The sequence below is a fragment of the Sciurus carolinensis genome, chromosome 13, assembly GCF_902686445.1.
Source record: "Sciurus carolinensis chromosome 13, mSciCar1.2, whole genome shotgun sequence".
Taxonomy (NCBI): Eukaryota; Metazoa; Chordata; class Mammalia; order Rodentia; family Sciuridae; genus Sciurus; species Sciurus carolinensis.
In genome coordinates, this window is record NC_062225.1 from 1,653,717 (window position 1) to 1,680,824 (window position 27,108).

General features: G+C 52.1%; 1 protein-coding gene across 1 annotated transcript; it reads left to right on the forward strand.

Moving 5' to 3' along the window:
- Nucleotides 1-214: 214 nt before the first annotated feature.
- On the forward strand, nucleotides 215-26,170 carry Rpia (ribose 5-phosphate isomerase A). The gene is made up of 9 exons (XM_047523566.1): nucleotides 215-513; nucleotides 4,566-4,626; nucleotides 5,993-6,048; nucleotides 17,120-17,179; nucleotides 19,257-19,321; nucleotides 20,558-20,626; nucleotides 21,350-21,491; nucleotides 22,828-22,927; nucleotides 25,290-26,170. The coding sequence occupies exons 1-9, from the start codon at nucleotides 247-249 to the stop codon at nucleotides 25,385-25,387; spliced, it is 918 nt and encodes a 305-aa protein (XP_047379522.1). The 5' UTR covers nucleotides 215-246; the 3' UTR covers nucleotides 25,388-26,170.
- The last annotated feature ends 938 nt before the right edge of the window (nucleotides 26,171-27,108 follow it).

The following is a 27,108-nucleotide window of genomic DNA, read 5'->3' on the forward strand; positions in this document are numbered from 1 at the left end:
CGAAGGCCCCGGGGTTCCTCCGGCGGCGGCGTGACGGCACCGCCCCGGCAGGAAGTCGTCGCCCGCGACCGCGCCCGAGTCGCGGGGCGTTGTGGGCCGCGGACCTGGCGGGGCGCCAGCGGCCGGAAGCCGCAGAACCACATTTCCCAGCAGGCCCCGCGCAGCCTCGCGGGCCGTGCGCAGCAGCGACCGGACTTCCGGGGGAGCCGGGGGCGGGGCCGCGGCAGAGGCTGGAGCGCGGTCGGGATGCAGCGCCCCGGGCCCTTCAGCACCCTCTACGGGCGGGTCCTGGCCCCGCTGCCCGGGCGGGCCGGGGGCGCGGCCTCCGGCGGGGGCGGGAGCAGCTGGGCCCTCCCGGGCTCCCACGTGCGGCCGCCGGGGCGCGCACTGCCCGGGGCCCGCGGCGCCAACGGCCGGGACTCCGACGGCGTCTGCCTCGCCGCCTCCACCATGTCCAAGGCCGAGGAGGCCAAGAGGCTGGCGGGCCGAGCGGCGGTGGAGAACCACGTGAGGGTGAGCGGCTCCGGCGGGAGGGCTGGTGGCGCGGACCGGGCGAGGGCGCGTCCGGACCCCTCCCGGCTCCCGAGGGCCGCGCGGACGCGGGCGGCGGGCGAGTGCGGACCGTCGGTCTCTCCAGACTCGCCCCGCGGGAACAGGTTGCAGAGTGGCGCCTGGTGGCGCCTGATAGAGGGGTGGAGGTTGGAGGCTGCGGCTTATCTACAGCGGGGCGACGGTGAGCCGCGGGCTGGCGCGGGGGCTTCCGCCCTCGCCGACTCGGGCGTCCGGAGCGGCGCGCGCTCGCGGGAGGACGGCGAGCCGGCGGGCGGCCGCGGAGCTCTGCGGGACGCTGCTCTCAGGGCGGGCTGCGCGGAGTTCGGCCGGGCGCCTCGGCGAGGTCGTGACCCCTGTTCGTTCGTGACAGGTGTGCAGCTGCCCGTGCAGCCTCTCGATTTCCGCAGGCTTGCTGTCCCCAGTCAAGGTAGTTACCTTAATTAGGTGCTGTGCTGGAGCCAGGTGCAGTCTTCCTGGCTTGTTGGCTCGCCGTCTGCTTCCCACTTCTTAGGAAGGGCGCTCAGATTCCTTTGCTCCGCAGGTGGGCCTTCTTTATGCTTTTGGATGCTTTTCTGTGCAAAGTCTTTTGAGCTTCACTACAGCCTGGTTAGGTGGGAGGGGCAGTATGACAGCCCGTGGTTTGGCCTGTTCTGTAGAACAAATGGCCAAACCAAGTCACTCCTGTTCCCGGGCCCTTCAGCGGGTCCCAGGCTGCCCTGTCTTGCTGTAGCTTATTGCAAGTCCGGTTAGCAGTAGCATTTCTACAGGGAGTGAGAGAATGTGAACTCTGTAATTTGGCTCAAAGGATACAATGCCACAGCTGTAAAATTGGGATATTATGCTGAAATTTCAAAATACCCACATAAAGTGAATTGTCAATGGGGAAATGAAACCCGTACAGTTGGACAAGCCCTATTGTCTTGTTATCTGTTAATGTATTTACATTAATATTTGGTTACACATGTCTCCCTGACTTTTGTTTTATGGTTACATTATTTGGCTAATAAAAATCTGCAAGCCCTCATTATTAGGTTAGAGCCCCCAAGCCATGGATTCCAGCCACATCATTTAATAAAGTTAATGGGCAGGCCTGGGGAGCTCTCCCTGGGCCTTTTGGAAGCACCTGTTAGAATCATGTTGTGTTAGCTTTCTAAGGAGAGGAAGCATTCTCTGCTGTGTTCTTTTTATCTCGTAGGTGCTTTAAGTTGGTGGCAGCTTATGTTCTAGTCATCTCTGTGATTGTCCCTCCCAACCCCCTAAAGGGGAAGCTCCTAGAGAAGAGTTATCTTATCAGTATTCAGCCTTGGCCACCGTGAGGCCTGCCAGCAAATGTTAGTGAATTGGGTTGAGTGTGCACACAAATATGTAGGTTGTGGGGTTATTGGTGGCTTTTAGTCCCCTTAGCCTATTAGTATTCCAGTGTGGTAACTGTTCACTTCTGGGTAGATGGAGAACACGGAGAATTCTTAGCTGAAGCCTGTCTCTGGGAGAACCCAGGATGGGACTGTGCTCTCCTAGAGGTCTGTAGCATCATCCCTTTCTTTTCTGTGCAGCCTGGGCTTTGTTTTTTGATTAGTTTAGCTTGAAGACGCTGATGGGCAGTGTGGTTCCTGTTGGTCAAAAGCAGCATTTCTGGGCTCATCCCGTTGGATGCGGTGAGTGGAGTTCTGAAGTTGTTCATGTGACCTGTGGTGTAGTGTTGATCATTAGAAGGACCTTCTGCTGTTGTGCTGCCTCTGGCTGACTTTGGCTAGGGCTCTGGTTCCTGGTCCAGTTATTTGAGTCCAAGGTAGCAGGAACACGTGGTTTAAGAGCTTTTGAGTTTGGCAGAGCCATGCAATTCCTGTCCTCTTCCTAATGCCGTGTACAGAGCTTGTCTGATAGACCCAAGTTCCTCCTAGGGCCTCTGCCTGTTGGAAACCTGTGAGTGTAGGACTGAGCTTGGTGATGAGGAATCTAGCAGTTGAATTACTGTGTAGTTGGAGTTTGTGCCTATAGGTCAAGTGTGAAGGTCTGGTTAGACCTGCCTAGATGCTGGGAAGTCAGGACATTTTCTTATTACTGAAGATTTCTATGTGTTGATCTTTAGCCATTTTTTTTTAAATTTTAATTTATTTTTATATAAACAAATGGGATACATGTTGTTTCTGTTTGTACATGGAGTAACAGCATACCTTTTTTGTAGTCATACATTTACATAGGGTAATGATGTCTGATTCATTCTATTATTTTTCCCTCCCCCCCACCCCTCTTTTCCCTCTACACAGTCCTTCCTTCCTCCATTCTTGCCCCCTCCCACCCCCCCATTATATGTCATCATCCGCTTATCAGCGAGATCATTCGTCCTTTGGATTTTTGAGATTGGCTTATCTCACTTAGCATGATATTCTCAAATTTCATCCATTTGCCTGCAAATGCCATAATTTTATTATTCTTTATGGCCGAGTAATATTCCATTGTATATATATACCACAGTTTCTTTATCCATTCATCAATTGAAGGACATCTAGGTTGGATCTTTAGCCATTTTGAATGTTTTTATGTATGACGTCTTGCGGGACTGCTGTGATGTTCATTTACTTGTCTTGCCTTTGGGTTTTGCCCAGGTGCTGAGTGATTTATTGGCTGCATTGTCTTCTTGAGGCACCATCACAGGTGGGTCTGCAAGCCAACTCTGATGGCCCAAGCCCCTTAGAGCATTTGGTGACTTCTGGTCTGTGAGCATAAAGGTGGTTTCTATCACTACATAGAATTTGAGGGATGAAGTCTTCTGTGGATAAGGCAGGCCCAACTTGGAGCAAACATGTGCAGTCAAGAAATGGTAACATGAAATTGCAAAGAATTGATTGAATTGCAGCTGTAGGATGTAAACGGTTGCATCTCACAGAGCAGTTAATTCACATTTCTGTGGACAAGGATTATTAACTTTCCTTAACAGTGTTTGCACAGAACTGTCACGTGGCACACACCTAGTCAGATAATTGCGGATTCCAGCATTCCATTGAAAGGCTATGTAGTAAGCTATTGCTGACTTCAGAGTCTTCAGTGTTTTCCTTACAGTGTTGAAATATTCTCTGAGGTGGTCATAGGATGGCTGGGGTTCGACCTCTGTTAACAGCTGTGTCTTCTTGGTAGATACCTCCTAAGTGGTAGCCCACTTTGGTGTTGGTTGTTTTTCTGTAACCTGGCAGGAGGTTGATCCCAGGAAGTTGCTTAAGAACCGACCTGCATATGAGTTCCTGACTGTTCTAGTTCCTGGCCTTGTTTTGTTCTTTGTGGTCTGACTGGTCTGCTCACCTTTGCCCTTTCTGAAGGTGGCAGGCTCAGTATCGGGAGGCCTGTTCCTTGTCATTTTTTGCTCTTGGAAGTACTCTATCTGTTACGCCTCCTTCCTGTTGCAGATGGAGAAGTTTCTCATGTTCTCTTCCCATTTTTCTGAGGCAGACTCATGCAGAATGGGGGCCCCTGGATTTACTGTTTGCTCTCTTTGAGAGCATGCTGAATGGTGGGCCTGTTGTCTTTGAGGTTTCCTGCTGCCACCTTGAAAATGCCTGGGGTTAGTCCCTTTCCTTCCAGACGTTAAGCTTGTGGGAGAAGCCACAAAAGCCAGCTATGCACCCCCTGTCCCTGCCTCAGGCCTTTTCTTTCTGATTATCTCCCTGGGGTTGGCCAAGAATCTTTCTGTTTATCTGTTGGCCATTTCAGTGAGGCCAACCTCAGTTGCTCTAAAGTTGCTGTACGGCATAAGGAGCAGTTGTTTTGTCTGGAAAGAATGTAGGGAAGGAGTGGTGATGTTGGTAGGGTCAGCAATGAAAGGAGGCTTCTGTTGATAATTGCCCCTGGACACCGGGTTCTGGGCTCAAGTGTAACTTTGCGGTTCAGTGGAGTACCTGCCTTGCCACCTGTGTTGGTAAATCATTGGTCATTATAATTTTGTACCTATAGGAAGTGGACTGAAGAGGAAGTAAAGTATGGTATTAATGTATTTTGTTTTATCTTCCTGTTCTTGACAGAATAACCAAGTGCTGGGAATTGGAAGTGGCTCTACAATTGTCCATGCTGTGCAGCGAATAGGTATGTGCTCACACTCTCTGTTGATGCTCTGTGTGTGGTGATGGATGGGAGCTGGAGGAGGGAAGGGAGCTGGGCAGGTTGGACAGGTTGGGCTCTTGCCCATCTTGACTCTAGCAGTGCAGAACTGGGGAGAGGGCACTGCTTGCTTGAGGTCACCTGAGTGTTTCTGGTCTATTCTGGAGAGAGGGATTGTAGGACCTCTGCAGCATCTTTGGGGGTCTCTTAGCCGTACTTACTGTGCTCAGCTGGAGGGGAGGAACTGACTTAGGAGAGGTTCCAACCAAGGTTTAGTCAGCTTGATGGTGCACTGTCATCAGGAGCCCTGTAGAGCCTTCCTCGGAAGCCCGGGAGTCCCTCAGGCAAACATGTGGCGGTCAGAGTGCTTTTGCCCTGTCCATGACCCAGGAGTGGACCTGAGGCTCCTACAGATGGTAGGGAATTTCTGTGAGTGCTGACTTCACTCTGAGGGGTTGTGTCCATACTTAGGAAAGGCTCAGGAATGATAAGCCTCTGATTGCTCAGCAGGTTCTGTGGCTCTGCTCTCTGTTTGGAGAACAAAACCCAGGAGGTGCCTGAAGGCTGACTCTTAGATGCCAAGGGGCAGGGCCGGGGAGGCAAAATCCAGTTCACTTTGTCATTAAGAAGTGGCTGTGGTATTAGTGTGGTGTCTTCTTAGGGCCTTCTTACCTGTCAAGCAGGAAGTGGAGTGCTGTGTGCCCTTCTACCTTAGCCAAGCCTGTGAGAATTTTAGGGCATAAGAATCAGGGACTTGATTAAATATGCTTGTGATATTAAGACAGTTTTTCTTAAGACTTTTATAAAAACTTCCTGAAAATTTAAAATGAATAAATAAACATGAATAAAATAAATGGGGCCTTCAGTTAATTCTATTTTTTATTAAATGCAAAGTGAAGTTCTGACTTTTCCCTGGAAAAGGCAGTTGTTAAGATTGGAACTAGCCTGCCTGGGGTTGTGACCCATCTACTGGGGAGTGGTGTAGCTATCAAGTTGCTTTGCCTCTGCATGCCTCACTTTCCTCATCTGTAAAGTAGGATAACAATTGTAACTCACCTTTTGGGCTGTAGGAATTGTAGAGCTTGTTATGCAGAGTTCTTAGTGTATTGCTAGGTTCATAAGAACAGCAAGCGAGACATCACTCCTGTGCTTAGCACTCACCTCCCTGTCTTCTGATGCATGAGGTGAGAGCCACCAGCATCCTAACCAGGGCCAGGGACACAGAATAGAGGGCAGTTCTCAGTGGCAGAGAGGCCTTTTGCTTTCTGTGGGATTTGAGCAAATGCACGTGTAGCCAGAAAAATAAAGGGGAGGAGAGTGGAAAACCCCAATATAGCTTTTGTCTCCACAGCTGAAAGAGTGAAACAGGAGAATTTGAGCCTCGTCTGTATTCCTACTTCATTCCAGGTATGTCCTGCTTTTCTCTTGCCATCTGGGCAGCTGCTGCTCCATCTTCTGATTCCCTGAGATGGGGACCTGTGGCTCTGTCGCCCATTAGGGTGGCTCTGCAGGGGCAGGAGAGGAGTTGGTTGAGCCAGGGTTGCTCTCTGGCGGGGTGGTTTTGGATGCATTCATTTGCCCTAAACATGTTTCAGTGTGCCTTGCGTCAGGCACCATGAGGTATCTGGAGAGCTCTGTTTTCAAAGAGTCTTACGCCCATTTATGCATGAGAAAAACAGTCTGAAAGGAATCAAGCAGGGTGTTAGTAATGCAAGTACAGTATTTTGATTCCACATTGAAGGTGCTTTCTTCATCAAACAGTGGGAGCTGGAGGAGGAAGGCAGTGCAGCAGGTTGCATACACGGAAAGATAAGGGCAGAGCAGACTTGGGACGGTGGCGGGGAGAGGGGCACCTCACAGCCGCACAGCCAGCTCCACAGAAGTCTGTTCCGTGATTCCTTAGGATCTTGAAGCTCCACAGAGAAGTCTGTTCCGTGATTCCTTAGGATCTTGAAGCTCCACAGAGAAGTCTGTTCCGTGATTCCTTAGGATCTTGAAGCTCCACAGAGAAGTCTGTTCCGTGATTCCTTAGGATCTTGAAGCATTTCTTTCATTTTTTAGTTTGGTTTGAGAAGCTCCCCGCCATTTGAATGTGTGAACCTTCGTCTGAAACGCCCTTTTCGTCCTCTCAGATCCATGAGCCGCGTGGATGTTTCCTCTCCCTAGAGCTCTGAGGACCCCGAGGTCCTGCTGCGCAGCACTCGGGGGAGCAGGCCTCTGCAGATGCGCACTTCAGGTTCGGGGTTCCTCCCTGTTCTTAGTTTCTCTTTCCTGTTTTTCTAGCCTCTGCTTCTGGGCCCTTTCTGTGCCTCAGGGTTTGTGGACTGGCTTCCGGTTTCCTTCTGGAACTCTACTTTTAGCCTTGTCTTTTCCAAACCCTTTATTAGTCTTTCAGGAAGTTCTCATATTTAATTTCCGAGGACTCTTGTTTTCTTTAAGTTGTCTTTTTTTTCCCAATTTCTCTGAAGATGTTAATGATATATATTTTTAAAATATTCCTTCTTGTAAGGAATATTTTCCTTAGTTATTTTTCCCAGTTTGTGGAAGGTAAAATTTATGTACAGTAAAATTCACCCTTTATAGTGTGTAATAGTTCTGAGTTTGACACATAGTCTTTTAACAATGAACACAACCAAAATATTGTTGGATTATTCTGGTCTTTTAAAATTATCCTGGTGTTTCTTAGTTTTCTGCTCATCTTAAAGAGCAGTAGACTCAGAAGCTGATTAGGCCCTTGGGGTGAGGGTGGTCTTTGCTCTAGGCCTATCCAGCCACCAGGAAGATTGTCCATCTTTCCTCTGGCTGACTGATTTCCCCGAGAAGGTGACCCAGTGCCGTTTTGGGAGGGATGTGCTTGTCTGCCGGTGTCCTGGCAGCCAGGTAGGCGATGCAGACTAGAAGATACCTGGCAATATTCTGGATGTAACCATGTTTTTGATCGTCTTGTTTTTGGTGTAGCACCTGTGGTAGGTGGGACAAAGTGTCCGTAACATCGTGCAGTATCTCCTGGAACCCGGAGTGATCATGTGACTTGCTTGCTAATGGTACATGATTCGTGAGCGGCAGGTTCCAAAGTCTTTGGACTGGGGCTTGGCCCCTCTTTCTGTTGGAAACATTCAGCCACCACATGAAATAGCCAAGACTAGGCTCCTGGGGATGCGAGGTCACAGGGAGGGTGGCTCATAGGGGCCAACCCAGTCAGACCCCAGAGGGGTGACGAGTTGAGTTTACAGCAGGCTTGCTGACGAAGCACCCTTGTCCTTGGCTGTGCCCAGTCCTCAGACCAGCCATTTTCCTCCTCCTGAGAATTGGCATGCTGCTTGGGAGTAGGGCGAGGTTATGCTGCAGCAGGCTCTTGACCAGCTTTTGGCCAGCCTTCCCTTTTCACCCAGCCATTGCATCCACCTTCTTGTTCCTGGTTACAGTGCTTTCTGAGTCTGTGGAGGTCGTCCATCTTGATTTATTGCCTTGGCGCCTTCTCCAGTACTGACCTAGGATTTCTTTTTACCTCTGTCATTTGCCATTGTCCATCAGTGGCTGCATTAGGGTTCTCTGAGGAACAGAACTACAGACAGTATGTAATTTTAAGAGGGATTTATTAGATTACTTACACAGGCAGAGGCTGAATATTCCCACCACCGCTGTCTGTAGCCTGGAGAACCAGGGAGTGCAGTAGCTGGTCCGTCCAGTCAGCTGGAGCCTCTGAAGGAGAGAGGCCAGTGGTGCAGGCCCAGGCCCAGGACAAAGGCCTGAAGTCTCCTGGTGAGCCACAGGTGCGAGTCCACATTCCAGGAGCTGTCAACAGGTGACACCAGTAGCCTGAAAACACACCTCCAGAGGGGTCGATAGTGCACGTGAGCCTGAGCTTTCCGTTCCGCCACTTTCTGGCCCCCAGCCTATCGGCTTGTCCAGGCAGCTCTTCCCCACGCGGCTCACAAACCTACATGCCAGCCATCTCTGGAAACACCCTCACAGACACACCCATCTGTGATTTACCAGATTTCTTGGTTGTCCTCGAACAAGTCAGGTTGACAGTCAAAATCAACCATCACAGTGACCTAACTTTTGAAAGATTGTTTTTTCCTCTTCTGTGAGATATAAGCATTTAAGAAAAATTTCTTTTTTGCAGTTACAAAGAAATTTTGGAAAGATGCTGAACTAACTAGAGACATGCAGATTGCCGTCTTTAAAAGTTTGTACCTCTTTTTAGCATAACGTCTTCCTAACTCACCTGTTCTGTGGTTATAATTGGTAACAGTCTATCCAGGCTGGAACATAGTGGCACAGGAGTCTTTCACCATTCACAGGGCTGTTAAAAATTCACTTGTTCAGTTACTTTCTCCCATCCAGCCCAAACTTATATTGTGTTTAGTCAAAAGTAATCTCCCAAAATGGTTGAAAGGAAAGCATGACATTCATGCCATGTTTTTTTAAACAAGTGAAGGGATTTAAATGATTTTGTTAGGTTTTTCTCTTAAAGTTAAGGGCTTTTGGAAGAGGAAAATAAAGGTTTTGCAACCCAGAGCTGACCCAAGCCCAGACCAGCATTCATTATTCACTCTGCCTTCAGTCCTGCCTCAGGTCGCAGAAAGGGAAATGTAGTGTTTTCAGGTTTTATTGTGAAATTTATGAAAAAATAGAGAAGCACTAGCCTGCTCGTGTCACTGCCCCTGACGACAGGTATTTGGGGCAGTGGCTGTGGGATTGCAGTGAAAGTCGTCGTCGCTTCCTCTTCTCTGCAGAAGCATCAGCTGATCCTTAGCCTTCCTGCTCCATGCCTTCTGAGCTCCAGCTGGAGGAGGCAGGGCATGTTCTGCTCACCTTCAGGAGACCCTCGGCTTGCCAGCTGGAGTGTCCAGTGACCAGCAGGTGCTGCTGTCAGTTGGGTACCCAAGGCTGTGCATGCCAGCTGAGCCAGTGATGGGTCAGTACTCCCAGAGCTGGTGTGTCACGTTGAACTTGGTGATGTTTGCTGAGGTTGCTGTTACCAGCTGCTGCAAACTGAGTGGCTTAAAAATCAGAGATTTCTTGTGGTCCTGGAGGCCTGAAGTCCACGGTCAAGGTGTTGTTGGCAGGGTTCCCTTCTGAGGCCATGAAGGAGAGGGTTCCTGTGCCTTTTCTCAGCGTTGTGGAGGTTCGCTGGCTGTGGTTTGTGTTCCTGGGCCTGTAGGTGCCTCACGTTGATCTCTGCCTTTGTGCCCATGTGCCGGTCTCCCTGCGTGTCTGTTTCTGTCAGTCTCCCCTTTCGGGACGAGGGCTCCCTCTCCTGACCTTGTTTTAGCTCGATAGCCTCTGTGAGATCCTTCCCTGTGAAAGGTCACCTTCTAAGGGCCCAGGGGTTAGGGTCCAGCCAATCTTTTTTGGAGGGAACACAGTTCAGCTGTCATCCTCGGGAAAAGTGAGGCTGTGTCACTCGTGGTCTTGGCAGCTCAGCTGTCAAAGGTTGGGAGAAGGTAGAGTAGAGGGTAGAGGGACCTGCGGCTGAGAGCAGGACTGAAGTGTCCTGGCCCAGTGGGATCTTGAAGCCACAGTACAGGGCCAGGTTTCAGTTGTTAGATAAAAATTACAGGAGACCCTAACAAACTCCTCACAGTGCCCCAGTAGATCAGGCCGAGAATCAGAATGAAGTCACTAACACTGATATTCCACATCCCCAAACTGAAGCTGAGTTAGCTGAGCTTCCAAGAAGTGAGCAGGACAGGTAACAGCCAGGTTCCTCAGCAGGTGTGAAGATGAGGTGTGAGACGAAGCTTGTTTTGCTTAGACAAACCCCTAGCTTGAAGCCAAGCAGCTCTTCCTCCTGTCATTTTCTCTTCTGCTAACTCACAAGGAAAGGAACCTTGAAGTGACCAGTCTGCCTTTTGTTCTTCGTTTCTGCTTTCTTTAGTCTTTACCCATCTGCAGAAACCAACCTCCTCTGCTCAACTCATTGAAACACTCATATTTGATGGAATGAAGTGTTGCTTGATTTCTAGAATCGCAAATGAAGCTATTTAAGACTTTTAAATTTGTTGTGGCTTTTACTGTTTCAGTTTTTATGATTGACACATGGTATTTGTACATAAATGTATATATAATGTGATGCGTGTGTTAATGATCAGGTTTAAAATACAATGTATGTGTGCGTGCCACCTCCATTGCTACCCTGCCCTGCCGCGTTGTTCATAAATGAATCTTAGAAGTGACAATCTTCTGCCGTTGGTCACACAGATGCTGTGGGACTACCCGAAGGCACGAATACTAGCTTGGGGTCTGGCATTAGGCTGGCTTTGGGACACATGGAGGAACTGAAAAATAATCCAGTAGTAGCCTTCATTCTTGTTATCTTCCTCTTTAATTATACATTGAACAAAGCAAAACAAGGTTTCTATAGCCATCATTCTATTTTATCTTTTTATTTTGGAAAATTTCAGACTTGAAAAATGATGAAGAAAAATAAATGAACTTCCGGGTTTCACCTGTACCCCATATCTCTATACCCAATTACTTTGAAATAAATTTCAGGTATAATATCATTTCATTTTATATTCTTCATTATGTATCTCTAAAAAGGGATCTTTTAAACATCACAACACTACTAAGAACATCAGTTACTCTTCAATAGCATCAAATAAAAATCTAAGGTTCAAATTTCTCCTATTATCTTTCTTATCCTTTAAAATATTTTTTATAGTTTGTTTAGCTCCAAATACCAGATGAGGCCCATTTCTTGTGAATGCAGGGTCTTGGTATTTTATTTTTACTTTTGAGACTTCGTTTTAGAATTCGAGAGACATTTTTTCTAATTTTATGAAGAATGTCATTGGTATTTTGATGCGATCGCATTGAATCTGTACATTCATTTTGGTCATATGGCCATTTTGACCATATTAATTCTGCCTATCCAAGAACATGGGTGGTTCTTTGCATCTTCTAAAGTCCTCTTCAATTTTTTTCTTTTCTTCAGTAGTCCGTACCTTTCACTGTATAGGTTTTTCACCTCCTTGGTTAGATTATTCCCAGAGTATTTTATTTTTTTGAGATTGTTGTAAATGGATGGTTTTCCTGATTTCTTCCTCAGCAGAATCGCTCTTGGAGTATAGGAGGCTAGTGATTTCTTGGTATTGATCTTGTATCCTACTACTTTGCTGAATTTTCACCCCATCAAAGTCAAACTAAGGCTAGATAATAAATGAGCGAAGAAGAGAGCAATTAAAATGAAAAATTCCATATTTGTGTGTGTGTGCATATTTATATTTGTATATTATAATCCATGCACACAGAGCATGTGCACACAAAGACCTATGTGCACACATATATAATCATGCAGAATGGACAAAAGTAAAACAAAATAATAAAAATTTAAAAATATAAGCACTAAAAAGCAGTATAAAATAAAATATCATAATAAAACAGAAGGAAGGAGAATTGGGGAAGAGTTCTCAAAGAGACACAAACTGGGCTGGATTCCACAGAGGTGGTCAGAAGTGGCAAGGATGGATTTCATTCTGTGCATTTGGCTTAGGGCCCTGTGACCCTTGGTTGAGGGCTGGGGCTGCCAAGTCCAGCATCTTCGGTGCCTCCCCAAGCTGCCAGCCACTGTGGCCAGGATTTGTGCTGGCTGTGGTCACTGGGCCTCCGTCTCCCAGCGCAGGATGGGGAGGCTGGCAGCTGGGTGGTGTGCACACGCCGGCTGGTGAAGCCTGGTCTGGGGCTGAGCTCCCTAGGTGACTGGTGCTCAAGTCTGCTGTAAGTTCCCATGCGGGGTCCGTCCTGGCCGATGCTCGGGACTCGGTTGGTGGGCGAGGTCTGACCCATACCCCCTGTGGCTGGGGCTGGGGCCAGTCTTTGCTGGACGCTCCAGCCTCAGGGCCTCCTGCAGCTACCCCTGCTAGACTGAGGGGTCTAAACCTGACAGGCTTCCCATCGCCCACCTCATCCTGTCACCCAGGACCAGACCTGGAGTGGGGGCCAGTCGTCTGATGGGTTCCTGGCGCCTTCCCAGAGCCCGAATGGGACAGCAGCACCAAAGGGGCTCTCTCCTCGCGTCCCCAGCCTGTACCACCTGGGCACGGTCCTCCCTGCTCCTTTGCAGTCACCCTGGTCCAGGCACGCTCTGGACCCCATGCCAGGTGGCAGCTTCCTTCCTGAGTCCCCAGCCTCCAGCCTCTGCTCCCTGCTGTCCCCACCCCGGGACTGTGACTCCAGGCAAACTCTGCCCCAGGCCAGCGATTCTCACTGCTTTTCACTCAGCCACTCCCACCACCATCTCTGGGTCCCTCCCTATTCCACAGGTTCCTCCAAGCCAGGTTTTACTTCTTTATTTATTTTGTACCAGGGGTTGAACCCAGGGCACTCAACCACTGAGCCACACCCCAGCCCTTGTTTTATTTTGAGACAGGATCTCTCTGAGTTGCTTAGGGCCTTGCTAAGTTGCTGAGGCTGGCCTTGAACTTGTGATCCTCCTGTCTCAGCCTCCTGAGCTGCTGGGATTATAGGTGTGCACCACTATGCCTGGCTGCAAGCCAGTTTTAGTCACCTGCTTCCCTGTCTGCCTGTGTTCCCTTCCCCTCAGCAGTGTGCTGGTGGCATGGATCCTGTTATTCCTAATATTATGATCAACGTGTCTGGCTTTCTGTGTTTTCAGGATTAGTTTGCTGTCCGGGTTTGAGTTCCAGTGATTTCCCTGAGTCGCCACCTTTCTGAGGGGCAGTCTTCCTGCTTTCTAAGTCTTGAGCTGAGGACCTGGGGTGTAGTGACCAAATCTTCCATGTTCTCAACCTGTTTCTCCTTTGCTATCAAATAATAAAACCTGTGTCTTTTTCTCAAAACCTTGTCCTTGCTGTGGGAGTGGCAGCGGAGACAGGGACCAAGCCTTTGGGATCACAGCAGTGCTTGCAGCAGAATATTTAATTATTAAGAAGTTGATGCTGCATGAAGAACAGCAGTTTGGGGTCATCCAATGCCACCCAGGGCTCCTCAGGAGGATCCTGTCCACCAGGAGGCCCAGGCCGGGCTGCTGCTTCTGGACTCTGCCCCCGAGTGGCCGGGGGCTGAGCTCCTGGGAAGGGAGTCCTGCTTTCTGCTCAGACACCCATGGGTGCTCAGTAAATATAGGGTGCCATCAGCTTTTGCTATGGAAATAGAGAAACTTGAACGTGTGAAGCCCCTCGCTGCTCTGGTGTCCTCACTGGTTAGCCACACTTAGAAGTGCGTCCTTGGACCACTGACTTTCTGCCTGCTGGCCATGCTCCTTGCTGGTCTTCTGTAGCTGCCCACTCCTCCCATAGTGGAGCATCAGGCAGGCAGCAAACACGGGGGCTCCAGGAAGTGGGAGGTCAGACCAGTGAGGACACAGGGAACCATGGGGCCGAAGGCATCTCAGTGCTGGGGAGGTGGCCACCCAGGAACACCCTGGGCACAGACCAGAAGCCCAGCACGAGTGGTTCTCTGCCCAGAGACATGGAATGGCAATTGGGAAAATGGGAAGCTTTTAGACGGGGACTGTGTCAGTCCAACCCCATGGATACCCATGGTGGGAACCCCAGGCTGTGGCAGAGAGCCAATCTCTCTGTGGGCTGGCAGAGGGGCGGCGGGTAGTATCCTGGGCTGTGAGGAGGCCTGTGTCCTGTCCCTGTGCCCTGCAGAGTCAGGGACCATGTGGGCGGCCAGGACCTCCACCATCCTGTGCTGACAGGGTGCCCCCTTCTGCAGGGGTGGTGGTGGAGGAGGCCGGGAGGAGGGTCAGGACCCTGCCCACTGGCCAGGAGGCCAGCCCACCTTGGTGCCAGTGAAGCCCCGCAGGAAGTAGCAGTGCACCCCTGCCTTCTGCACTGAGGAGTGGCCAGCAGAGGCCTCTTGGGAGTTGGATGTTCACCTCTGCCCAGCAGTACAGAGCAGCCTCCTGTGCACCCGGACTCCTGTCCCTACCTGGTGGCACAGGGTGGTACCCTGACTTCTCTGAGCAGAGCCTGGCAGGAGGAAGCACACTGACAAGGTTAGATAAGTCCAGGTTCTCCTGAGGCTCCAGGTGTCCAGATGTCAACTGGGAATCTCTCATCACATCCAGAACTAGGAAATTCTCCACTTCCATGAGGCAGTTAGCAGACGAGGTTGTGATGTGACAGATGTCAGGATTCCCTGACGAGGATCTTAAGGCCACTTGGAGGAGCTCCTACCGTTCACTAGAACCATCGCCCACTAAGTCAAAGAACTTTACGTTTTCCCCTTTATTGTGAGGTTGACTTTGGGCTTTTCATATGTTGCCTTCATTATATTGAAATAGGGTCTCTCTATCCCTGGTTTCTTCCTGTGTGTGTGTGTGTGTGTGTGTGTGTGTGTGTGTGTGTGTCTGTGTGTTTATGTGTTTATTTATTTATTTTTTTGGGTCATCAATGGGTGCTGTATTTTGTCCAAGGCCTTCTCTGCATTTGTTGAGATGACCAAGTGATTTTTGTCCTTAATCCTGTTTATTTGATTAATTGTATTTATTGTTTTTCATGTGTTAAACCATCCTTACTTCTCTGGAATAAAAACATCGTGGTTGTAATGTAGTAATCTTAATATGTGTTTAAATGCAGTTTGCTAATATCAAGCGTTTTTGCATCTGGGTTCTTCAGGGACATTTGTCTGTAATTTTCTTGATGTGTTTTATTGGGTTGGTATGACTGTAATATGGCTTATAGAACAAATTTAGAAGTCTTCCATCCCTTTCTATTTCGTGGAATAATTTGAGAAGTGTTGGCATTAGTTCTTTCAAGGTTTAGCTAAGTCCATCTGAAGCCAGCTTTGTAGCTTTCCCCTGATGAGAACTTGAGACCCCTGTCCCTCTGTGCCTGGTGATTTCACTTAACATGGCGCCCAGCAGTCCATCCGTGTTGCCATAGCAAGAAGAATTTCCTTCCTTCTTCATGGCCAGTTGATGTTCTGTGCCATGTTCTCTTCCCGGTTCCTGCTTGTCGGACGCACAGGTGGAGTCTGTGTCGTGATTCTGGTGAGAGTGCTGTGGTGGGTGTGGACTGCAGGGCTGTGTGGCTCCCTCCTGGGCACAGACCTGGCTGGGTTGTGTGTGTGGCTCCCTCCTGGGCTCAGACCTGGCTGGGCTGTGTGGCTCCCTCCTGGGCACAGACCTGGCTGGGCTGTGTGTGTGGCTCTGTCCTGGGCACAGACCTGGCTGGGCTGTGTGTGTGGCTCCCTCCTGGGCACAGACCTGGCTGGGCTGTGTGGCTCCCTCCTGGGCACAGACCTGGCTGGGCTGTGTGGCTCCCTCCTGGGCACAGACCTGGCTGGGCTGCGTGTGTGGCTCCCTCCTGGGGACAGACCTGGCTGGGCTGTGTGTGTGGCTCCCTCCTGGGGACAGACCTGGCTGGGCTGTGTGTGTGGCTCCCTCCTGGGCACAGACCTGGCTGGGCTGTGTGTGTGGCTCCCTCCTGGGCACAGACCTGGCTGGGCTGTGTGTGTGGCTCCCTCCTGGGCACAGACCTGGCTGGGCTGTGTGTGTGGCTCCGTCCTGGGCACAGACCTGGCTGGGCTGTGTGTGTGGCTCCCTCCTGGGCACAGGCCTGGCTGGTGGCTGGGCCGTCGTCCTGTTCTTGGTCTCTGGAGGAGCCTGCACACTGCTGTCGATAGCGCTGTGCTAACGTTCACTCCTCCCAAGAGTGCATGGGTCCCTTCTCTGCATCTGAATGGTAGGTGCTCTTCACTTTTACCAGAGAACACGTTGAAGGGATGCCTTTGAGCAACGTGTCCGTCCCTGGTTTCCCTGTGTGGTCAGCAGTCATGTGAACACAAGCCCTCATACCTGGTTCTGGTGGCCTGTTGGAAGCTTCACAGCACTTTTATCTTAGTAGGCTGTGTGGTGGCAGTGACCACTGCTCTCCCCTTTTCTTGGCCTTTTGAAAGGTCACCTGAAGGTAAGCCTTTGAAGCAAATGGTGCTTTCTTCACAGCATCTCAAAGCTGTCCTCCTCTGCTCCTCTGCTGTTGCCGAGATCCTTGCTGGCCATTCCTGAAGTCTCACCCACACGCTCTTCTGAGTGCGCGTGCTCTTTTGCCTGGGTTTACTTGACATGCTCTTGTATGACTTGGAGATCACTCTGTCAACTCATCGTAATCTTCTTTTTTCATAAATTGGATTGTTCTGAAAACTTTCCTAGTATTTTGTGGATTTGGATCTTATTGTAGGGGTTTGTTTGTGATCTGCTCTGCCAGCAGTTTCAGGAGACTGGTTTAATTTCATGCAGCCCGTCAGTGAGAAGGAGCCCTTAGCTCTGCGCTGGAGTCAAGCCTTTAGTGTCCTCTGCCCTTTTCCAGCTCCAGGATGCATTAGCACTTAGTCTTGCCATTCGAAGGGTTAGCTCTCCTGCCTTTTGGTAGGAGGTCAGGGTTTGAGAGGGAGCCTGGGTCAGGCCTCACTTTTTGACACTTAAACCAAAAGAGTTCTGAGAATCTGCTGTGTGTTCTAAGTAAATGATTTGGGTGCTTTGTCCTGTCCTCCCCAGGCCCGGCAGCTCATCCTGCAGTATGGCCTAACCCTCAGTGACCTGGACCGACACCCAGAGGTAAGAGAGTGTGTCTGTTTCCTTTGTGGCTGCTTGTTCATGGGCTCCAGGTTGTCAGTCATGCCGACTTTTCCTGGGATCTGAATGTCAATCCTGGCTGGGGTCATAGTAGAGAAGGTGGTTGGTGTCTAGTACTGGGGTAGTGCAGGCTAGTTTCCCTGTAATTACCCTGGGGGCTCAGCACGAACGCAGTGGAGGGCAGTAGGACGAGCCCAGGGCTGGATCAGGGCTTCCTGAAAGTCCTTTCTCGCACAGAGGTGCAGGAGTGAGCAGCCTGTGCCCCGTGACTCTTAAGTGAGGATGTCATCATCTGTGGCAGCCAGGGACATTTGAAAACTCGCTAAGTGAAGGACTGTGGTGAAGACTAACACAGACGGTAGGAAGGAGACCGAAGTTGATGAGAGTAGGCAGTTCGAACGCCTTCCTGGCTGGCATTTTCTGAACATGTGCCAGGTGTTGTGCTAAGGGCTGTTTCTATGTTAAGATCGCTAGGGTGCTTGATTATCCCACTTTATGGATGTGAAAAGGCAGAGAGGGGAAGTTAAAGTATGCTTAAGGTATGTAGAAAGTGGCAAAGCCAAAGCTCAGGCTTTAGAACAGTGTTAAACTTAGAAGAGTTGCTTTTATTTGGTGGCGGGTGGTGGGGGCAGGATTTTTTTTTTTTTACCAGGGATTGAACCACCCAGGGGTGCTTAACTAATGAGCCATATCCCCAGCCCTTTTTATTTATTATTTTAAGACTGGGTCTTACTAAGTTACGTAGGGCCTCCCTAGTTGCTGAGGCTGGATTTGAACAGTCCTCCTGCCTCAGCCTCCCGAGGCTCTGGGATAACAGGCGTGTGCCTCTTGGTTGACAGTGTTGGAAGAGTTCTGGGGTGGAGAGGTTGAGCTGAGCTGCAATGCTGTGCTGCTGGGGCAGAGCAGCCCTCCCTGAGGGGTGGGTAGGAGCCCCGGGTGTGTGCGCACAGGTGGACAATGCCCAGGCTCTCTGGGTTGGTTTGGACAGAGCAAATGAAGCTCCTGGGTGCATAGCAGGAGAAGTGAGCGGGCTCGGGATGTGGCCTGGCAGTCCCGTCTGCAAGGCCTCGGTTGGTAAGAAGGGGGAGCGCTCGCTGGGAGTGTCTGCAGGCAGAGCGGGGCCCAGGCAGGGCCAGCTGTTGAGCAGCTGTGAGGAGCGGGCTTGCTCAAAGGTGGGTCCAGAGCCCGGGCAGAAGAGTTGCCACAGCGCAGCCTGGCCCAGCCCTGGGGCGTGGTGGGGGCACTGTCGGTGGCCACTGCAGACGGGTGTGCAAGGATGGGAGCACCGTGCCCCGCAGGACACTGTGGTGTCGCGCCTGGCCTCGCCAACCACGGCAGCAGCTGCAGCACAAACAAAACCTGTCCTTGCACGCCGCTCTCTGAAGCCTCGTGTGCATGCAGAGCGCCGGGAGAGGCCAGGAGTCCTGCCTCCTTGACTTTAGTGATGGCAGAGGGTGACTCCATTGGCCCAGGAGGCGTGGGTGGGTAGGGGGCTGGCCAGGCCTGGGCTTGGTGCCTGTTGGGATGCCGCGGTGTTTCTGGTCCAGGAGCGTGGTGAACGTCACTCAGCTTCCGCAGCTCCCTTCGCGTGATCCCACCCACTGGGAGTTTCTGGTTTTGCCCACCTTGGTAAAACTTCCGGCCAGCTTTTCCCAGCTCTTGTTTTCATTATTGACTCCCCCATGGAATGTAGTACTGCAGATGTACTGATGCACTTGGGGCCTTTGGAAGGGCCCAAATTTAACACCCGCCCCCTCGCCCAGCCATTTTTCTTTGGAGGGAGTGATGTTACCCACACTGGAATGCATGCTCTGCGTGAGTCCATGTTGTCCACAGAGGCTGTTCTTGAGAAAGCGAGTGTGGTGTCCTGGGTGAGAGCTGAACCAAGGTGTGCGTCCCAGGCCCGTGAAGTGGCTTGTTGACGTCTTGGAGCCTCAGCTTCTTGAGAGGCTGCGTGGGGTCCCAGTTCTGGCTGATGGGCTGCTGTTGCAGGTTGGCCTTGGTGCAGCACCTCTGCTCGAGCTCTTAGCGGTTTTTGTGTCTCCCTCCTGCAACACAGATCGACCTCGCCATCGATGGAGCTGATGAAGTAGATGCCGATCTCAACCTCATCAAGGGCGGTGGGTGAGTGTCGTGGGGACTTCTTTGCTAAAGACTGCCTGCCAGTTAATCCTTGGCAAGGCGCGATGGAGTGCAGAGTAAGCTGTCACTGTGATGTGTGCAAGCCTGTCTTTCTACCAGGACGTGGTTGCCATGGGACCTTCTAGCCAGCCTGGCATTTCTGGTCATCAGTGTCCATCTGGTGTCTGGAACCTGGGCCTCTTCAGGGACATGACCCCATCTTAGTGGGTTCTCTGTGTATCTGTCTTCTCCTCTGATTCAGACTTTAATTAAATTGTCAGGCGAAACTAGCATATTATTGGTCTAGATTGTTAGGTCTGCAGACAGTGTGCGGACTTTGTGAGCTGCTAGGAAAGCCTTTGCTTTATTTGGAAAACAGTTGTTGGGTTTTTCTGAAGTGCTGGTTTGTGGGGTGGGGATGTGAGTGGGACAGGTAAAGACCTGTTCTGCTGGTTCTTAACAGTTAGGCAGATGGTTGTAGTCTCTGTGTTTGTTCTGAATCATGCTTCACTGTCTCGGCTCTCCATGTGTTGTGTTACCTCCCTGCGTGTCAGTGTGAGGTAATTCAGCTGGTGAGCAGTGGAGGTGCGGTCGGTGTCCAGGGCTCCACTCCGCCCTCCTGACTGTTTCCTAGTCACAGGGCAGGTTGTTCAAGGTGCCTTTCTTAGCAAGGTACAGAGGACATCTCCCCGGCAGCGGTGCCTCCTCCCAGGTGCCTCTGGGTGGGGTTGTGCCTGTCCTGCACGGGAAGCAGTGCCCGCTCTGGGTTCTCCAGGTTGCACCTGGCCTGAATGGAAGCAGTGCCCGCTCTGGGTTCTCCAGGTTGCACCTGGCCTGAATGGAAGCAGTGCCCGCTCTGGGTTCTCCAGGTTGCGCCTGGCCTGAATGGAAGCGTTGTCCACTCTGGGTTCTCCAGGTTGCACCTGGCCTGAATGGAAGCGTTGTCCACTCTGGGTACTCCAGGTTGCACCTGGCCTGAATGGAAGCAGTGCCTGCTCTGGGTTCTCTAGGTTGCGCCTGGCCTGAATGGAAGCGGTGCCCACTCTGGGTTCTCCCAGGCACAGGCTGACCTCTCTGTAGTCCGGTTGCTAGCAGCAGCCTGATGGGGTGGAGGGTGGCTCTGAGTCAGAAGTGGAACTGCTCTTGACGTGCCAGGACTGGGGACCTGGGATTCCCGTGCTGACCTTACTTCCCGGGGTGCTCTACCTGGCCCCACTCGTGTGTCCCTTGCCACCACAGGGGCTGCCTGACACAGGAGAAGATCGTGGCCGGCTATGCCAGTCGTTTCATCGTGGTCGCCGACTTCAGGTACAGCACCCAGCGTTCTGAGCCCTCTGAGGAGGGAGGCCAGGCGAGCCTCTGCCCTCTGTGAAGGAGGAGGTTCATGGAGAAGGGGGCCTTCCTGGCCTCTGAGCTGCTCTAGGACGTAGGGCACTGTCTCTGGGAGCATGTGTCCTGCCTGTGTGCAAAGGTGGGTGCTGCTGACCTGCCACGCACTCCTGAGCCCGGCCTCCTGCACCATTTCCTGTGTGCCTGGTAGGCGAGGGAGGCCTGTGTCACCCTGTTGCAGCAGAGCTTATCCTCAGGGGAGCCTCAGGGAGCAGGGAGAGCCCTGCCCGTGCCATGAGTCAGCACCCCTCTTCCTCTGGGTCAGGGTTGACAGGCGTGAGTCACGCAGTGCGGTCTTTGACCAGGCTCTCAGACGCCGCATCTGCGGGTCTGCAGGAGGCCCTGGTACAGCATGTTGGTGAGAGGAATTGTGTTACACTCAGGAAGTCCTGCAGCTCTGGGAAGAGCTTGTGTGGTGAGCACCTGCACTGGGAGTGGACACGCCAGCCATATCTCGTTGGCCTCTAGTCACCTTAATTCAAATGCCTCCTAAAACAGTGGAATAACTAATGCCTTTGGGGCCCTCGTGTGTTGTCCCCAGTTGCTTTTTGTCCTTCCCTCACCTAGTCCTGAATTTTGGGTTTGTAGCATTGAGCTTACTTATTTTATTGTGCTTTTTTTTTTTTTGGCTTTTCCTTCCAGGAAAGATTCAAAGACCCTTGGGGAACAGTGGCACAAGGGAATTCCTATCGAGGTCATCCCAATGGCCTACGTCCCAGTGAGCCGGGCTGTGACCCGGAAGTTTGGTGGGGAGGTTGAACTTCGGATGGCTGTCAACAAGGCGGTAAGTGGCCCGGAGGTTTCCGGAGGCACTTATAGCTCTCGGGTGGTCTTTTTCTCCTCCATTTGGGCCTGGAGCTTGCCTACTTGCCTGCTTTTTAAATTTATTTAGTCATCCTTTATTTTATTTATTTCATTTCATTTTATTTTATTTATTTTATTTTATTTTTTTGGTACCAGGGATTGAATTCAGGGGCACTCAACCACGGAGCTACATCCCCAGCTCTGTTCTGTGTTTTATTTAGAGACAGGGTCTCACTGAGCTGCTGAACTCCTCACTGGAGCTGAGGCTGGCTTTGGACTCGAGGTCCTCCTGGCCCAGCCTCCGAGCACCTCCGTGCCTGGCGTGGAGCTTTAGTTTCACTCAACTTGTTTTGGGGGCGTCGGCCCCAACAGTCTCTACATTGCCTCATGCAGATGAGGACGAAACTCACGCGGTGCACATCCCCTGCAGGAAGGCAGTGGTTCTCTGCCCCGTGGGTCTGACGTCCCTCAGGTGCTCCGACCCGTGTGGCATGTGGCCTATGGGAAGACCTCCTCCCCAGGTGCAGCCTGCTTTCCAGGCTCCGTGGTGTAGAGTTCCTCTCTCTGTATGACAGGTGTGACAAGAGGTAGACTTTCTTGGGTTCGGGACACCCGGCCCCTGAGGAGTGCACTCCAGTTGAGCGGCTTCCCCGTCTGCTGGAGTGGTTGTGGAGAGCTTCTTCCCTCTTGACAGGGAGGCCAGCACGTAGCGAGTCTGGGCGGCCCAGACGCTCTGGGGCCGTCCCCCAGTGGTTTTTATTTTGTCTTCCGCTGTCCTCGTCGCCGTGGTTGTCCAGGCCCTCTCGCTGTGTCAGAGTGGAGACTGGGAGGAGCACACAGCTGCCCTCAGCCCCGCCGCCTGCCCTCCGTGACCCTGCTCTCAGCATGTGTCCTAGCGTGCTCCTGCCTTCCTGGTGAATGCACTGAGACTACCCCTGCGGCTTGGCCTCTGGCCCCGTCTCTGCTGGCGTCTTCACTGGGGTTCTTGGGGCCGGGTCCTGCTTCAGGCCACTCCTGGTGCTCACCGTCACCACAGCTGAGGCCTGCCAGCTTGTGCCTGGGAGGTGCCAGGCGTTCTGCTTGCACCAAGGATGCTCTAGGCCTGGCTGCTCCCTGTGTCCTGCGCCCACGTGGCATTGCGATGCCACCCAGTGCCGCCGGCAGAGCTCCTGCTGCCCACTCTCCGGCGCTGCCTCTGGAGAGCACGGGGCCAGGCCTGTTGGAGCCCACGGCACCTTGTCTTAGGCCGTCACCTCTCTTGCTCTCCTTCATTCCTTCTGTCCTCACATGTGGTCAGCGTGGCACTTACTTTCTAGGGTCCTGTGGTGACGGATAACGGCAATTTTATCCTGGACTGGAAGTTTGACCAGGTGCACAAATGGAGTGAAGTGAACACAGCTATCAAAATGACCCCAGGTATGTGGACAGAGGCCACTCTGCCCTACCTGTCCCCTCCATGACCACCTGTGCCCTCCCTACTGTGCCCTCCATACCTGTCCCCTCCATGACCACCTGTGCCCTCTCTACTGTCCCCTCCGTGGCCACCTGTGCCTTCCCTACTGTCCCCTCCACCTGCCCTCCCTTCTGTCCCCTCGGTGGCCTCCTGCGCCCCTCTGCCTGCCCTCTCCCCTGGCTGCAGGAGGCTTGCTGGTGGGGGCTCTGTGAGACCTGTTGGCAGGAAGGCTTCCCCAGGCCCTGTGGGTTTCAGCGGGAGCACCTCTGCCGCCCAGGAGTCGTGGCTGCTTGTGCAGCAGCTCTGTGTGCATTCTGCAGGCTGCTTGGGTTGGGGGAGCCTTGCAGCTGGTGGCAGTGGCTGCCTGGAAACAAGACCCTCGTTTCTGTGGAGCCTGTCCATCCAGGAGCTTGCCTGCAGCCTCTGGCTTTATGGTCTCTTATGTGGTCAGGGCGATGACTCAGTTTACCTGCATTCATCAGCTGCATCTCACAGACAGCATGCTGTGGCTCTTTGGGGGATGCTGTTGGACATGGGGTCCTCCAGGGGAGCTGTGGTAAACCTGGCAGAGCTCCGTGGAAGCACGCCAGGGTGGCTTGTGCTGGTTCTGCTAGAGGAAGAGCAGGCCCAGTGTGCACAAGGTGCTTCTCCTGGAAGAGTGGGAAGTTCTTCGTGTGCCTCACCTGATGTCCAGGTTGACCTCAACACTTGCCAGGTGGGAGAAGTCTCCTCAGTCCCCACTTGGCGAGGTAGCTACAGAGAGGACAGGGGCCAGAGTTGAGCGGTTCACCCAGAGCTGCAGCACCAAGATAGGAGCCCTGGATCACCTGCTCTCGACCCTGACCTTTGAGCCTCACTTGCTTGAGTGCCAGGCTGCCAGGCTTTGTGGCAGGCCGGGACAGGAGCCAGGTGGGGCCCTGGGTGACAGCCCGTGGGCCGTGTAGAGATGAGTTATCAGACTGGAGCCCTAGTTCAGGAAGAGGAGGTGTGCGTGAGAGATTAAAAGAGGAGGCAGATTGGAGAGAGATTGAGAGACCAAGAAGAACTGGAATATTCCGCGTCATGGTGCACGCGGCAGTAAGGGGCAGCTTAGCGCAGTGTAGTGGCTGAGAGTGGGTTCTGGAGCAGGGCGTGGGCGAGGGTCCACACCCGCTGTGCTTCAGCAGGGTGAACCTGGCACTGCTGGCAAAACCTGTGCTCAGTTCCTTCCTCTGTAAGAAGGACTGATGCCAGTAGCTACCTGTGGGGTCGCTGGGCGGAGACCCAAGGAGGTGTTTGTTGGGGGGACAAGTTCTTGGGGAGAAAGAATGCCAGCTTCACTGTAATGATACACCAGAGTCTGAGTTATCCATGCCACTCGGAAACAGTAGTGGGGTGAACGTATGTGAGTGATAAGAGAAGCGGATTCTTCGCTTCCCCTCGGCTCTGTCTTCATCTTCTCTTGGCTGGATTTTTTAAGTCAGAAACATGAGTTGAATTATACTCACTCTGCTTAGTGTTATCTCTTTAATGGAAGAGCTGAGAGCCAAGAAGGCAGGAGAAGGGGGTGATGTCGAGGTACTGCTTAACCAGGAGAATCCATTCCCAAGGATGATGCAGACTCACCAGGGGTCGGGTGAAAGAGCTCATGGTGCCCACTAGGGGGCTCTCTTGTCCCGCTCGGGCCGTGGCTTACCTCAGTGAGACTTGCAGGTGCCCATTGTGAGGACATTTTCTCTGTCTTTGCTCTCCTGAACATGTAGAAGCTGCGTCCTGGAGAAGGTCGGACCTCTGTTGGAACTTACAGTGAGTGAGGAGGTGGCCTGGAGAGGCTAGCTGTTGGGACAGTACGTGTCCCTGGCCCGTCAGCACTTTGTGGCCTCTGCCTTTTTTCTTCCAGTGGAACCTGAGATGGTTCTTCTGACAGTGTGTCTTGCAGATGCCTCCTCCCCCTCTGAGGAGAGCTTCGGTGCTGGTAGTTGATCACACACCTGGGAGCGGTGGCTGCTTAGGTGGTCCCAGACGGTGTCTCTAGGGGAGGGCCTGTCAGCTGATGTGTCTGAAGACAGAGGAGCAGCCCCCGGAAGCTCCAGCAGTGACCAGCCAGGCAGAGGAGCAGCATGAGCAAAGGCCCCAGGGCACATCTGGGGACAGAAAGCAGGCCACAGTGCAGGGGAAGAGGGGTCTGCGAGCCCTCACTGCCTCCCTGGAGAGGAGGACTGTCCTCGTCCTTTGCTGCTGCTGGCGTCCTTTGCTTCCCCGTCCTGAGGGCCCTGAGGCTGTGCTGCACTGGGGAGTTGTGAGCACACACAGTACTCGGGCTTCTTTCTGTCCTTTGTCCTGCAGGCGTGGTGGACACGGGCCTCTTCATCAACATGGCCGAGAGGGTCTACTTTGGGATGCAGGACGGCTCGGTGAGCATGAGGGAGAAGCCTTTCTGCTGACGCTGCAGGAAGTGTGCTCACCCGTCTCCAGCCCGCGCAGGGGACCGCCTCTCCTGGAGCCTTTGCCTTAACGTATCCGTGCCAGGGTGGTCAGCTGGCCACGTGGAGGTGGGGGCAGTTAAATCCAGTCTTCTTAAGTGTCGTCATTATATGTCTTTTTAAAAAGAGAAATTTAAACATATATATTTTTACTATTAAAAATTCATTTTTTAAAATAAAGTTGAATTTGATTTCATGTTTTATATGAAACATTTACCAAAAAAAAAAAAGAGAGAGAGAGAGAGAGATGGGCGGGGCTACCTGTGAAGCCTTTGACTTGAGCCTGCTGGTTCAGCTTCTGAGTATTGGGTTTGCTGAGAAGTGAAATCCGAACTTTCCTTTCTGCTGGTGAGATGAAGGGCCAGCCAGCAGCGACCTGATGCCTTACGGGAAACTGTTTACTCTCTGCTGCTGTTTCGTTTGTAGGTGGTTTTCATGGTGATCACGCACAGTACTTAGCGACATTTTAATCAGGGCTACAGCAGTCTGTCGGTGGAGCAGTGTGACGTGTGTCCACCAGGAGGGAGGGCACTTGCCTGGGCCGGGGTAGCCTGAGACCCTGGTGTTGGAGCCTGGGCCAGAGTCGCTTGCCAGTCACTCCCCACACACTGCTGTGAAACGTGAAGCTCTTGTTTTTCGTGACTCTCTTTTTGTTGATATTTTAATGTTTCTTGTTACTTGCATGGTTTGGTGTCAGAGGTCGTCGCCTCTTCTGTTGTTTGAAGATTGAAATAAAACATTATGGTGCCATTTTGACTCATTGTCTTGGCTGTAGAATTTATAGCAAGTAGGAATTTTCTCATCCAGTTTTCATCAGATAAGGGGTGGAATTCACTCATGAAATCTTGAGCCAAAGACTTGTTTCATGCGTCCTTTGTTTCTGATCCAGCTTGGCATCAGGGAAGTGTCCTCCGCAGCCTCGTCAGCAGGGGTGACTCCGTATCTCTCCAGGAGGCAACACAGCCCAGCAGCTGTGCACGTCCAGGTGTTCTGCTGGTCACACCCTCCTCAGTCCCAGAGGCCGTGAGCAGCAGGACAGAGGCTGGCTTTCCCGTTATTGCCCCTGCTGCCTAATCGCAGTGAACTGTCCAGAGTCCAGTTTGCAGGTGGGAAAAGGCCGCAGCCAGTGTGGCGACGATTCCTGATGGGCCTGGAGGGACTCTGCTCTGCCGTCGTCCTCCCCAGGCCCTGCTCTCCCTGGTGCGACCCCACGGTGCTGGAGCAGCCTGCGCTCGGCTGACCCTCTTTGGAGGCTGGAGCTCTGACTGTCAGACTTGTGCGCGTCTTGATTCCTGCCAGGTCAGGCTGCAGAGTGAACGGGGAGCAGGACTGCCCCGGCTTCCTGCCGAACACCGTCACTGCCTTCATCTGAGTCTTAAAAACAGCCGTTTCCCACTTGGTTAGAAGTTTGATAGGAGCACATTATTCCTCATTAAAACTATTTTGAATTGGTTGGTAATTTTTGCACAAAATGGGCTCTACACCTTAGCTGAGAAAACTTGCTAGAGCAACGTTTCAAAATAATCCAAAGGTTTCATGGCATGGATTTAATTCAGGATGGGTTTCTAAGAACGCCTGCACGCTCCGCGCCACACATGAACTTCCCACGGGCTTCCGAGGCTTGCCGCAGGCCTCGCCAGTGTTCTCGTGAGGTTTTTCTTTTAAAAACAACACCCGCCATG

Coding starts and splice junctions, on each gene's coding strand:
- Rpia (XM_047523566.1), top strand. CDS start 247: ATGCAGCGCCCCGGGCCCTTCAGCACCCTCTACGGGCGGGTCCTGGCC. Junction 17,180..19,256: donor ACCTGGACCGACACCCAGAG/GTAAGAGAGTGT, acceptor CCTGCAACACAG/ATCGACCTCGCCATCGATGG. Junction 21,492..22,827: donor GGATGGCTGTCAACAAGGCG/GTAAGTGGCCCG, acceptor CTTACTTTCTAG/GGTCCTGTGGTGACGGATAA.